This window comes from Anopheles maculipalpis, chromosome 3RL (genome assembly GCF_943734695.1).
Source record: "Anopheles maculipalpis chromosome 3RL, idAnoMacuDA_375_x, whole genome shotgun sequence".
NCBI lineage: Eukaryota > Metazoa > Arthropoda > Insecta > Diptera > Culicidae > Anopheles > Anopheles maculipalpis.
Window position 1 is genome coordinate 33,510,006 of NC_064872.1, and position 13,225 is coordinate 33,523,230.

Below are 13,225 nucleotides of genomic sequence, written 5' to 3' on the forward strand. Positions count from 1 at the left end.
GTAAACAACCATCCTTTCGAATCAGGAAGAACCCCGGAAAAAAGTGTCCAACGCGGTGAGAGCGTACAGTTTAGAAAATACCTGCAAACAACAACAATGCGGACAGTAAAGACTGCTGGAGGTGCTACTACCTCACGAGAGCTGCTCACCTTCATTGCGATGGTGATGAGCGTGGTGCTGGGGCTAGCCGCCCTTACGATGGCCCTGGCTGAACAGATACCTACCGTACCTACGCACAACATGTCCAACAAGGAGCGAAACGAGCTTAAGTAAGGCGTTCCGTTGCACAATGCATTTTTTCATTGCAAGAATTAAAGCTAATTCATTATTTTCTGTTTTTTTCTCTCCCCGCATTGTCCCTTTCCGGGCTCCGGTCCCGGGATCAGTATTCTACATCCCAGGACCGGGTCCGAAGGGACGTTTTGATTCTCGTTTTCACGCACGCATCTCGGCACACACGCACAATGAAAATCAGGGAGGAAGCCAGGGAAATGTTTTACCATGCGTACCGGGCATACATGGACAATGCCTACCCGGCGGATGAGCTGATGCCGTTGAGCTGTACCGGCCGTTACCGCGGTGTCACACCGTCCCGTGGCGACCTGGACGATACGCTCGGGAAGTAAGTTAATTAGTGGATTGGTCTCGGTTCTGGCTAAGAGTTGTGTCGGTGCTTACGTGTAAAATTTTGAAGTGCTGGAAACATGATAAGCCCATGCCTAGGGTTTTGGTGTTTGTCGTGGTTAATTTCTGTTATTTGTTTCTTTAACAGGTGTGTTATGCAAACGTATACACACTAAGGTAGTAGAAGTAATAACACATCGTTATCGTGCGAAAACACAAAACGAACGATACCTCCTTATCTTGCCATGGTTTGTGCCTGGTGAATATACGCGTTAACTCGATGCACACGCTAGAGCAGGGGTCTCCAAACGAAGGTCAGCAAAGACCTTTGAATTAAAGTTAGTTTTTTTTTTTGTATATTTGTTTAACTGTTATCGAATGATGCTATCGAAGTCTTTTACTTTTGTTTTGTCCTTGATCAATGCTTCATTCTGAAGTAGAAATAATATTAATTTTAAAACATTGTATGTAAAAGTTAGCTAATATTTCAATTCAAAAGAATTTTATATATCATTTGTATGGCAACATCCATTTTATTTCCTCAAAACACAAAGTTGTTCGTAAATTTAGCCGGCAATGTTAGAAGATTTTTTTTATTTATAAACGAAGACTTAAATATAGTTTAAATTTTTTTTATGAATATATTCCCAATATTGCTGCGCTCTTTACGTCGTTCTCAAAATTTTAAGGGAATTATTAGCAATATTTTTCACTATCTCAAGCTTCCTTCGTTATGCTATCAGTGTCCGAGTAGCACATGCACAAAAGGGTTTAGAAATCCCTGCAGCAAAGTAATTTGTCACGTTTTGACGGTCTTGAAGATTTTTGCTGACTAAAACGTATACAAAAAAGGGTTCTTAAAAAAAATTATAATCTGTTACGGTCATTAAATTGTACTTTACGCGAAATGGGTTCTTTTTTATGTTTCGAATACCATTTATAGTACTTATTTTTTATCTAACACGAGGCTAAAACAATATTGTTAAACGTGAAACATATATGTGGAACTTGGATGGCACGTGATGTAAAGCCAGTATTGAACAAGAATTATTTATGAATAAAGGAATGTTTCTAATTCGTTGAATATTTTAATTTTACAATAACCAGACATGTTATATCTTATGTGGAAATGTGATCGATAACAATACTAACCATTAATTTTACTTTTTTCATGCTTATTTTAGCTTTTCCATGACCCTGGTGGACACGCTGGATACCCTAGTGGTATTGGGTGATATAGAAGAGTTCGAACATGCTGTCAAGCTGGTGATCAAGGATGTAAAGTTCGATAACGACATCATCGTGTCGGTATTTGAAACTAACATCCGAATGATTGGGTAAGTTTGATTGCTGTAAATGGAGTTATTTATTCAAACGCCTATGACTAATTGCCTCCATTACTTTACAGTGGTCTTCTCTCCGGACACATTCTCGCAGAGTATGTACAGAAGCAGGCCGATGTGATGACGTGGTATCGAGGTGAGCTGCTGGAAATGGCAAAAGATTTAGGCTATCGGTTACTACCGGCATTTAACACTTCCACGGGAATACCGCATGCAAGGGTACGTCGGAACGAGGTGGAGAATAATATAGAAGATAATTTAACCTTTTTGATTCCACTCTTGCAGGTAAATCTAAAGCACGGCATGAAGGTTGAAGCGTTAAGGCATTCGCGCGAAACGTGTACAGCTTGTGCCGGAACGATACTGTTAGAATTTGCCGCCCTATCTCGGCTAAGCGGGGAACCAATTTTTGAAGTAAAAGCACACGCCGCCATGGACGCACTATGGAAAATGCGTCACCGTAGCTCAGAGCTGATGGGTACCGTGTTGAATGTACATTCCGGCGATTGGATACGGCGCGAGTCGGGCGTTGGTGCCGGTATCGATTCGTACTACGAGTACTGCCTAAAGTCGTACATTCTGCTGGGCGATGAGCGCTATCTGGCACGGTTTAACCGGCACTATCACGCAATCATGAAGTACATTAGTCAAGGTCCGATGCTGCTCGATGTGCAGATGCATCGGCCACATACAAAGACGCGTAATTTTATGGACGCACTGCTTGCCTTTTGGCCAGGGTTGCAGGTACTGTCCGGTGATTTGAAACCGGCCGTACAAACGCACGAGATGCTGTACCAAGTGATGCAGATGCATACGTTCATTCCGGAGGCATTTACGTTTGATTTCCAGGTTAGGAGTGCAACCGGGGACCGGGATAATTAATTGGTGTAAAAATGTAATCGCTTTTCTTACTTATTGTCTTACGCAGGTCCACTGGGGTCAACATCATCTTCGACCAGAATTTATTGAATCAACGTACTTCCTGTACCGAGCCACTGGTGATCATTATTACTTGCATGTATGTAGCAACATCAAACGGAGAACCTTTGAGGAGAGTTGAGCCTTAATCGACTTCCCTCTACTTGCTTCCTTTTCAGGCGGGCAAGAAAGCCCTGAAAGCACTTCAAAAACATGCCAAAGTTCCGTGCGGTTATGCCGCGGTGAACGATGTACGCACGGGCAAACACGAGGATCGAATGGATTCGTACGTACTTTCTGAAACGTTCAAGTATCTCTTCCTGCTGTTCTCGGATCCGGCCGATCTGATCCTCAACATTGAAGACTTTATCTTTACTACCGAAGCTCATCTGCTGCCACTCACGTTGGGCCAGCTAGGAAATCACACCTTCAGTAAGGTTTTGTCCGATGTTGTCCCAAACGATCACTTTTAATAACGGTTCCTCCCCGCCCTTATTCCCACAGCTGGTGTACGCGATCAGGACGAGCAGGTGCATATGCTCGATTACATGCGCTCCTGTCCCAGCCCGAACAAGTTGTTTCCTGAAACAGTCCGGCGTCCACTCCGTGACCTCGTTACGGGAGTCTGTCCGCGCATATCGAGTGCCAAGCGACTTAGAGCGGCTGACTTTCAGGCAGGCAATACAGATCATCTACGAACAGTTTATGACATGGGCATTACGATGGTTTCTCTAGGCGAAGGCAAGGTACAGCTGCTGCACAGCTTTCACAATGTAAGTGACAATTTTATTCTTTGTCGTTTTTGAAATCGTCCCAAACTTCCCAAGCTTGATTTTTCCATGGATTTTTTTTAATTTAGATTTTCGAAAACTACCTGGAGTAAACTCCGGAATAGCTCATAGTAGTATTAATCCCACTCGAAGAAAACTGAGGATCTACCCATGACTAGTCCATATTGACTGCATTGAGCGATTGCATAAGCCTTTCACCAGGTTTGCTGTTCGCAGAGTCTTTGGTAGACCCGCTTTCACTCTGCCTGACTACTATAAGTGTCAGGTGACAGTATAGGTGTCAGACTTGAGACTCTTGAGATCTTGAGACTCGCCAGCTCCATTCCCAGGTTTTTCTTATTGCTTCCCTCCTATTTAAGGAGCACCAATGCGCTTCTTGATTCACTTGTATGATTTCCCCCTCACAGCTCCTGTATTTCGTTCCATATGGTAATCCTCTTTTTTATCCCTAGTTCCTTCCTAAACCATAGTTGGTCTGCTTTGTTGTTTTTATTAAGTAAGAATTAAGATTGTATGTTGAGCCACTAGGACACACTTGAGACATTCATGAATATATTAAAAATGGATATGAAGTAATGCTACTCAATCGTTCCCATTGCAGGCAAAATCTCCCGAGGATGCCGAACGTGGCCTTATCTTCATGCAGGAAATGGTGGAACTGTCCAACTCGAACTCCATCCCCAACACGCAACTGCAGGCAGTCGCCTTCAAGCGGGATGGTGATCGAGAACTGCGCATCCTCGAGGCCGGTCCCAGCCACTTCGGCATGGAGCTGGTAAACGATCTGTCCGTCGTCCAGCGTGCCGTCTTCGCAAAACCTGCCAAAGTTTGCACTGGTAAGGAAAATCATTTGTCAGTTGTATTTTATTATTTTTTTTTTTAGTAAGGAGAAAACAACTAACACCACTTTCTTGTTGTTCGTTGATATTTAGCTCTTAAAAATGCGGACGAAATTCGTGGCAAAATTGTAATTATCGAGCGTGGCGAATGCACATTTGTCGATAAAGCGAGACGAGTACAGACGGCAGGTAAGTTGTGAGATTTTTTCTTAAATGTTGACGAAAAAGGTATATGATAACAGTCCTGTCCCAGGTGCTGTGGCTGCAATCGTGTTCGACAACACACCAAACACTTCGATCAACAATCAGCAAATGTTTGCAATGTCCGGCGACGGGCGGGACGATGTGCAGATACCGGTGGTGTTTCTCTTTACGAAGGAAGCGGAACAGCTCATCAAGGCCGTTAAGGAGCAGCCTAGCCTCGAGGTACTTTGGGAATTAAATTTTACATTCGAGAATGCATTTACATTAGTCTCATCCACCCACTTTGCAGCTCACACTAATGTCCGTCACCGGACTAAAAGAAAAGCTAGAAAAGGAGCAGCGAGCAAGCACAACGAAGACTGACACAAAAAGTAGTGACACTAAGGCGACGCCATAGTACTAGCAGAGCTAGTAGGAGAGATTTAGTAACACAACAAATATTGCTGCCGTGCCGATCTATCCACATCGTTTCCTGGACACAAACATGTCCTTATTGACATCCTTCAGGTTCGCAGCTTTAGCCCGTGTCATGGTGACACACAAAAGTCCGAGTTGAATGGATGCTTCAGGATCACTTAGTTCATTGATTCTGTTAACCGAAGCCGAGCGAAGGTGTTCAGGATATTAAAAAAAAGGAAACCACTTTTTTTCTCAACTTGCTATTTTCCGTCAGATCTGGTGTAACTTCATCCAGTCACTCGATTTCGATATGAAACAGCGGAATCACGCACCATCACACGCATACAGGCGCACAAGCGCAACAAGTTAGATAGTAATGAATTTATTAGCAAATTGTCGTACCGTTTGAGAAGAAGAGTGTGATTGAGAAAGGGGGAGAAAAAGCGCCTTTCTCAAAGAAAAGAGGAAAAGGTCCTGAAGTGTTTTTATACTACTGCTAGTACAGAGATAGCGAAACAAAAGGAATCGAAGTGAAATTAACCAATTTCACATGCCGCCGGCCATCATGATTCGCCGGATGGAATGATGCTTAGAGAAGATTGTAAAAAAAAAAACTGAGCACAGAATGCATTCAAGTGCATTATAGTATTTTTTCTTTCATTTCTCACTCTATAAAAAAAAACAAAAAGTGATACATTAGTGTATAGTAGTTAACGAAAGGAACGTGAAAAACAAAATGAAACAAAACAAAATGTGGGAACTAAAGAGAAAAGATAAAGAATGGAGAGTGTACAGGCAAAGAATAATGTGAAATAGGAAAGTGGCGTAGGTAGGTTCCTGGAATAAGGAAATCAGTCTTGATTTTGTTTTGTTCGATATATTCATTCCTTTCTTTTCTGTGCAATCAACAACTTCTAGCCAATCAATTTGCAATTAATGTTATTTTCTTTTATCCTTTTATTGTACACACTACTATTCCACATATCGCATCGCTATATATTTTTGAGCTATTCTAGTTTAAGTATTTCACATCAAGCTTATCAATTACCTAGTTGAGTTGTTGTTAAATGTTGTTATATGTCGGCTTCTCTTACTATCGTAAAGTTAGCTCTGCTAACGTTGCTAATGTGTAGAAGAAACCCGATTTTGCAAAACAAAAGAGCTGTAAAACTTTCTGTAAATCACAAACCTATTTCGTATTAGCTTTAAAAATGCTTATAACCACACAGGAATATGGAAAACAATCGTAACTGCTTTACGTTTCAATCCTCCGTGTAGAAAATGATCCGCTTCTGGATTGTGTTTGATAAAATAGCGCATCCTCTTAAGTAAGTAATTTTGTGCACCTCATGTTATAAATTCTTAACATAAATTTCCCTGCGGTTTTGTTCTTTTTTAATGAAGCATTTCGGTTTTTCGTTTGATTGAACGAAACAGGGAAGAAGCAGGTAGACTAATTGAATGCGCTCACGCAGCTGAAATCCGTTGATAGAACCAAATTTCCAAACGTAATCCAAACCTCCCGGGAGGATAACGTGATTGAGACGCAAGTTTGTACATAATTATTTTCTACGAATTCAAAACCAGATCCCGGAAGTGTGGCTGGTTTATGGCGAGCAACGTCTCCCGTGCAGAACGTTGGACGAAACACTAGACGTAAGTAGATTAAATTCCATGAAACATGTTGCAATACTAAGCGTGCAAGTGGTGTAAATGTGCGTTAGGATGTAAGAAAACCCGTAAGTGATGATGGCGTTTGTGTTCCAAGGCGGTCTGCCAATACTTGCGCGAGTGGGGACGAAGTCAAGTGCGTCGGCTAGACGAAATGCATTATTGTTTTTTTGGCTAAGATGAGATTCGTTTCTGTTCGTTCTCTTTCCTTTCTTCAAAATAAAAAAAAAGTTGTTTAGTTGTGTAAATAAAAACGGCAATTTTATATCAAAAAACAAGCTTGATTTTCAACTCACTATCTCACAATTTGTTTGATGACATAATGAACTTTTTGTAGATAAGTCAGCGTGTCCAGCATTTCCACTTTAAATTAAATAAAGTTATGAATTAATTCACCTGTCCTTTCTTTTGTTTTGCCGAACAGAAATCATTCCTGATAACGAAGCTGTTCTTTTACAGACTCAAAACAAATAAGTCGTCAAAATAAGCGGTTGTTCTTTTTTCCGACAAATAATTGCTAATTAGAAACTTCCCTTTTTGCCAGAAGGCAAATGGACAGCGCTGGCGTGTGACCTCTGCTGATGTCTGGCGTTGGTGTCTCATTATTGCTGTCTTGGGCAGTTTGTGCAAATCATTTCATTTCCGCCGGCTACCAGTGCACAGTCTCATTGCTAAACAATGGTACAAGTTCCCCTGTTTCTGCCCGGATACGTTTCTTGGCGACGGTCTGTCCGGAATCGAACCGAAAAGTGATGATTTGGAAGCGTAGGGCAGCGAAAAGGGAAGGAAATGTCGTGTGGTAAGTTTGTTTGGTAATTACGCTTAAAGGAATTGTCAACATGGGCTAAAAATACTTTTTGTTTTCTGAGTCGGAGTTTGTATGATGCTGCCGAGAGACAAATGAAGCTACCGAGCTCTACTTCAGTAGAGAGGTATGTGACAAAATGCATCTCATATATCGAGAGACGATTAATTCGTTGCTGTTTTGCACTCGAAACAATCGTTTAAGTTGTAATTAATTTAACAATACGCGACCTTAATGGCTTTTGAAACGTTTCTCTTATTATTTATTAGACTGTTTAAAACTATTAATTAAATTGTGAATTTTTTAAAGCAAGATTTTCAATTTCAAAAGCAACATTTGTAAGAAATTGCAAAATCACTTTGTATCTCCTCCAAAACTAATTCTACAGCCTTATATCTATTCTCGTTGGTCAGCTGTCCCTCGACAGCTACTTACAGGTGCTTCCGGCGGAGTTTAATTAAAACTTTTTGATGAGTTATCGATTGAATGCAACGTGCCGTACGAAGGTCGCAACATGAACTTGAGGATAAGTAATTTAGAGGAACTCATAGCCAAATCGCCACTTTTTTCCACTAGCCATTACAGTAGCCGTACTGAGAAATTAGGTGTTCTTTTACATTGATTTTAACATGATTATTTAAGTAGTGTTCTTTTTTTATTTCTCTTGTCTAATTTTATGAGTTTCAATTACAAATTAAATACTCCGAAAATAAAGCAAAAGTATTGTGCATTATTTCACTAAGTCTATCTTAGAGAAACTATTTCATTAATCGTTTTTTTCTGTTTAAACTTGTGTAGAATATCAGCTCAAACGATACACATTTTTAATTCCGTGAAACTATATTAAATCAATCTTTAGCATCGTCAGTGCTTTTGTCGTCTTCTTCAATTATTCACTTGTATCTCTACACGCTTTCATGCGAGTATACACATTTTTACTGTATTACTGATACTAAACTTGTTAAAACTGTCCACCAGGTTTCGATTGCCTATGTAATATGTAATATTAGAATATATCCTAAAGAGTTTTAATCGTTTCTAAAATATTTTTCCAAGGATTAAAAAAAATGTTTTACTACACGACTAGAGCAAAATGAGAAATCAACAATAAACTATGACTGAACACAATACACAGGATCCTAAAATATAGAGAAAATATGTCAAAGATCTACTTGCTATCATGAACAATTAATACAAATATTATTTTCTTCAAAATTTATTTAATTTAGTATGACGGCTCTACGCCGTATTGTCATTTTCTTCAAAATCTGTAATAAAAAATTCTTGAAAAGCAAATAAATAAAATTACAAAACTAGATAAATCGAAGCGACTATCGAAATGAGTATTAGGAAGCGGTTTTACAGCTGTGTGTACTGTATTCAGTCCAGGCTAACATATTTCATTAGTACGATAATCCATTTTTACATGATCCATTTTTAAGGGATTGCAAATGCATGTCATGCTACCGGAAAAAAACTCTTTCATTAGCATTTGCACAAGCAAACGAATTCAAAATCACTTGAGTTCACCCTCGGCATATAAATTGTGTAGCTGGTAGCAACATGAAACAAACAACCCCCCGGATACAAAGTTTGTGCTATGTTTGAGTGTGTGTGTGTGTGCATTTTATTCAATTACCACAGTTTGCAAAAACAAAAAAACAATAGGAAAAATTCCACCGAGTGTCGTAGAAACACTTTAATTGTTCCGTTTTCAATAGCACACAGTGTATTCGCGTGTAGAGTTGGTGCATGTGCATGTTCTTGCATGCATAACGTCCTGTGTACAGGGCCGCAAGCTTTGGAGGACGTACAAAACAAATGTCGTTTGAAAGGAGGTAAAATTAATAATAAAGTACATCACCGACGAACCTCCGGGCAATGGTGGGTAAATATTTTCACTCTTTCCCACTTGCTTGAGTGGTGGAATTTGCACCGACATCGCCCCCGAAATCATCTTCTAAGGTCGCTCAATTTTAACGTTTTACCAGAAGTGTGCACACTGGAAAGCGTATTTGCATACGTGAAATGTGATGCAGCGGGAAAAAAAGGATAACACATTGCTCAAGAGAGGAAGCGTGATAAGTTGCCCCCACTCGATACCAGCCCGAACCTTGCGAGAGTGTGCGGCTCAAGAAGTTTATAGACACACGCGTTCCTTCGTTCGTTCGTTCGTTCGTTCGAGATGAGTTTAAGCGTAGGCGCAGGCGGATGCACTTGTGGCATCTGGCTCAGCGTGATGCCCATAGCTCCGCATTTTCCTTCCCCTGGTTGGAACGGGTGTTTTTACATTGTTTAGCAAACTTTTCATGTCATCATTATGCTGTGCCTTGTTTGTCCCGTGCATTGCCGTCGTTGTATGTTTCGTTCGTGTTGAGCCTCCTCGCAGACTATTTCGTACACATGTCGCAGCTGGTAAAATATGAACTAACACCTCTTCGCCGGAGAGTAGAGGAAAAGTTGTTGAAGAAATATGTGAAGTTTCGGCATTGAGTAGATAAGAATAGTTTTAATACGAGCTGTTGTGCTTCTTCCAGTTAAAATGCAAAAGAAGGAGTTAGCAAAGTGTAGTAATCATTTGTCTGTTATTTAGACTGCAACACTGAATTGATTAAATTTTGCATATTGCAATCAATGCAATTTTCACATATTTTACATGAAACCATCCGAATCAAGAGGGACCAATCTATGATTCCTTTTCAGGACTTATATTTAGGATGCAGGATATTCAGGATTTCATGTATTCAAAAAAAAATAAGTTGATTAATTTACAAGTAAAAAATAACAACATTTAGGAAACATGTAACACAAAAACTAATTAATGGTTCTAACCGTATCCAGATCCAAAATACTGCACATTAAGGAGCTTAAAAACATTTTAAAAAATGACTTAAATATGTAATTATTAGTGTTACATTGGTGTTTTAAAGGGATTTTTAATCTATTAAATTTGCTAAACAACACCCCCAAAGCTTTACTTGTTTACATATTTCTTTTACGAAGGTCGAGAAGGAAACATCGTCTTGGCTTAAAGACCTTCTATAGATCACGTCGGCCATCTAATGGTTCAATAGACTTTCCTGATTAGAGGGGGGGGGGGGGGGGGGCGGTCCGAATAGGAGTTGAGTCACGGTCCTGCCATGTGAAGATCGGTGTCGTTGTCGCCTCGCTACCGGGCCGCCCAGACGGAAACATAATGACAACTATTAGTATACAGCAATGGACAGCACATTAAAACCACTTTTACGTCCGATATTCCAACTGCTGTCGTATTTTCTGCCCTTCCTGAGCTGTTTTTGTGCTAATTTCTTAAGACATATCCTGTTTGTTCAGTGTCTAAACTGTATATAGAAATTTTGTGTTGGTCCTTAAGTTCATTAATGAGGGCGTAAGAATTTAATACTTGGAAAAAGTTTAAAATTTTTGAAATTTAATAAAACTATCTTTTTTATTATCAGAGCCTTAACCAATTCTAGCGTTGAAATAAGTTAAAAGAAGGAGCCCAAAAAGATGAGGAATGTTTTATTTGAATTTTAAAATTCATCAATGTTTTTGTTGTACGGCCTCATGTCGTTTAGTCATATTTTCATCAGAATAGCTAAACGTGACATAGAATTGATTCAAGTTTAGATCCAGTGTAAGGAACGTTTTCTCAAAGTATTAAACTTAAATTTACAAAAACAAATATAGGGCGATTAGTTGAAAATTGGCTTTACCATCACTTTTTTAATGTAATGTACAATAGCAGGTGGTCTTAATCCGTTGTAAGTGACTGTAGTTGGTATAGGTTTTCTTTATTCTTTAAGGATGGCCTGGCCGTACTATATATTAATATTGTTTATAATGAGTATAACCTAAAGATAGAGAAACAAAGCAATTTGTTAACGAAGGTTATCTGCTATTTATAAACTACTTTAATTAACCGAGTTGGACAATACGGCGCAAGCTGTCATACTTGAAATAAAAATTAATAATTAACCGAATTTACAGCAGTAATAAAATAAAGCAACGCATCAGTATCAGTTCTAGCAAAGAAAAACGCATAGAAAAGTATTTAACAAACTTTTTTAACATTACTTTGCGAGGTATCGCACCACTTTGCTACACAATGAGGTGTAAAATGCTTCAAAAATGCCACTCCTTCAGAGTGAAACCGCGATGAAGCATTACACCATCACCATCAACCATACAAGCTGCAGACGTACAACCCTGCAAGGCGCAACGATACATCGTGTGCAGACATCAGCAGCAGCTGAAAGGAAAAAATCTTCCATGCGCAAGAAACGTGTGGTTTTTCGGGCTGCCTGGGGCTGCCATCCGGGATGGTATCGTTCTGTACCGAAAATATGTTTGCCTCTGCCCGCCGATCGCATCATATGCAACCGACGGGCAAACGTCTTTCCGAGTGCTGGGTGTTTTATCTCTATTGCAGCACATTCTGCAAAGGCGCGCTTTGCATTTGCGATGATGGCGTGGTTTGCATTACATTCCCGTCATGCTCGGTATGGTGGGCCTGTTTTTTTAATGGAAAGATATTTTTAGAGTTATGTAAGAAATTTTTTCTATAAGACTCATTGAAACGTGTTTTAAAATCTATTAATTTCTATCAACCTTACACTGAATCTGGTTGCTAGCGTGTGTCACATTGTTTGTGCCATGCAAACATAACCGGAGTGGTGGTTTGTGTCCTGCCATACTTTGCCAAACACGCACGATGAGTTGGGATTCTGTTTGCCCAAATATCTTCGAAGCACTCATTCCCCCCTTTTTCCAGGCAAACAAGCAATGCAGAAGAATGCTTTGTGAATCCTACAACATTCCAGTCCCTCGTCACTGTGCCATTCTTTTCCATTTAAGGAGGTTGAAATTTACAAACCCGGAAGGTGAGATGGGGTCCCTCACAGCACAACAACTCACAGCAACACATATAATATGTTTCGATGCATCCTGCTTCGTGGAATAATTTATTGCACCGTCATAACCCGTACGCAGCCTGAAGATGATGTACGAGATACGAAATCAATGAAGCATGTTTGGGTACGCTTTTGAGTGCTGTGCTGGTTCATCATTTTTTTTTGTTTTGCGTTGCGTTGCTTTGTTTTGCAGACGAAAGTATCCTTTCGGAAACTTTTCACATCGACGTATCTTACGGACGCTGCTGGGCTAAGAATGTACGTGAAGTATTGAACTAAGAGCAAACAATGGAAGAAACTCTCAGACACTCGACGGTGCTTGTTAAGCGCTACACTTGTTTTTTGTGAAGAACAGATGGGTGAATAGCTGCTACACTTGAAAGCAATGGTATTAATATTTAATTGGGTAGGATATGAACTTCGATTTGTTTAAACAATGGGAATATTTGATAGTTTTAGGCTGCTATGCTTTCATACTGCTACGTGTACGATTTTTAAGATTATATGGAATTATCGGTGTAGCGGAATTAGTTTCGTTTCGACCTTTTTGAACGCTAACTTCAACCAAATCAAGAATTAATCGTACTGCTACAATAGACTTTAGTTAAGAGACAATTTAAATTTGTTCCTTTAAAAGATCTTATTTTACACAATTCAAGAGAATCCATCGTTGTCGGTTTTGTTTCGGATGCGCACACCTTGAGGTATGCAAAAAATG

At 39.8% G+C, this 13,225-nt stretch overlaps 3 protein-coding genes across 4 annotated transcripts in view; all 3 read left to right on the top strand.

The window, feature by feature from the left end:
- The window catches only part of LOC126565465 (translocon-associated protein subunit gamma), a 485,163-nt gene that overhangs the window by 266,654 nt on the left and 205,284 nt on the right, over positions 1-13,225 (top strand). The gene's annotated exons all lie outside the window — the stretch shown is intronic.
- Positions 1-13,225, top strand: part of LOC126564191 (striatin-4) — a 353,049-nt gene that overhangs the window by 157,033 nt on the left and 182,791 nt on the right. The gene's annotated exons all lie outside the window — the stretch shown is intronic.
- LOC126564125 (ER degradation-enhancing alpha-mannosidase-like protein 3) lies at positions 97-5,134 on the top strand. The gene is made up of 12 exons (XM_050221062.1): positions 97-269; positions 476-622; positions 1,809-1,961; positions 2,033-2,186; positions 2,253-2,816; positions 2,896-2,985; positions 3,065-3,317; positions 3,390-3,658; positions 4,278-4,512; positions 4,609-4,704; positions 4,769-4,941; positions 5,009-5,134. Exons 1-12 carry the CDS (start codon positions 97-99, stop codon positions 5,114-5,116), a joined length of 2,415 nt encoding a protein of 804 aa, XP_050077019.1. The 3' UTR covers positions 5,117-5,134.

What these genes read in the sequence shown, in the direction of transcription:
- LOC126564125 (XM_050221062.1), top strand. Translation starts at nt 97, where the DNA reads ATGCGGACAGTAAAGACTGCTGGAGGTGCTACTACCTCACGAGAGCTG. An exon ending in CATTTACGTTTGATTTCCAG is followed by an intron (nt 2,817 to 2,895) that starts GTTAGGAGTGCA and finishes TGTCTTACGCAG; the next exon opens with GTCCACTGGGGTCAACATCA. An exon ending in TGCTGCACAGCTTTCACAAT is followed by an intron (nt 3,659 to 4,277) that starts GTAAGTGACAAT and finishes TTCCCATTGCAG; the next exon opens with GCAAAATCTCCCGAGGATGC.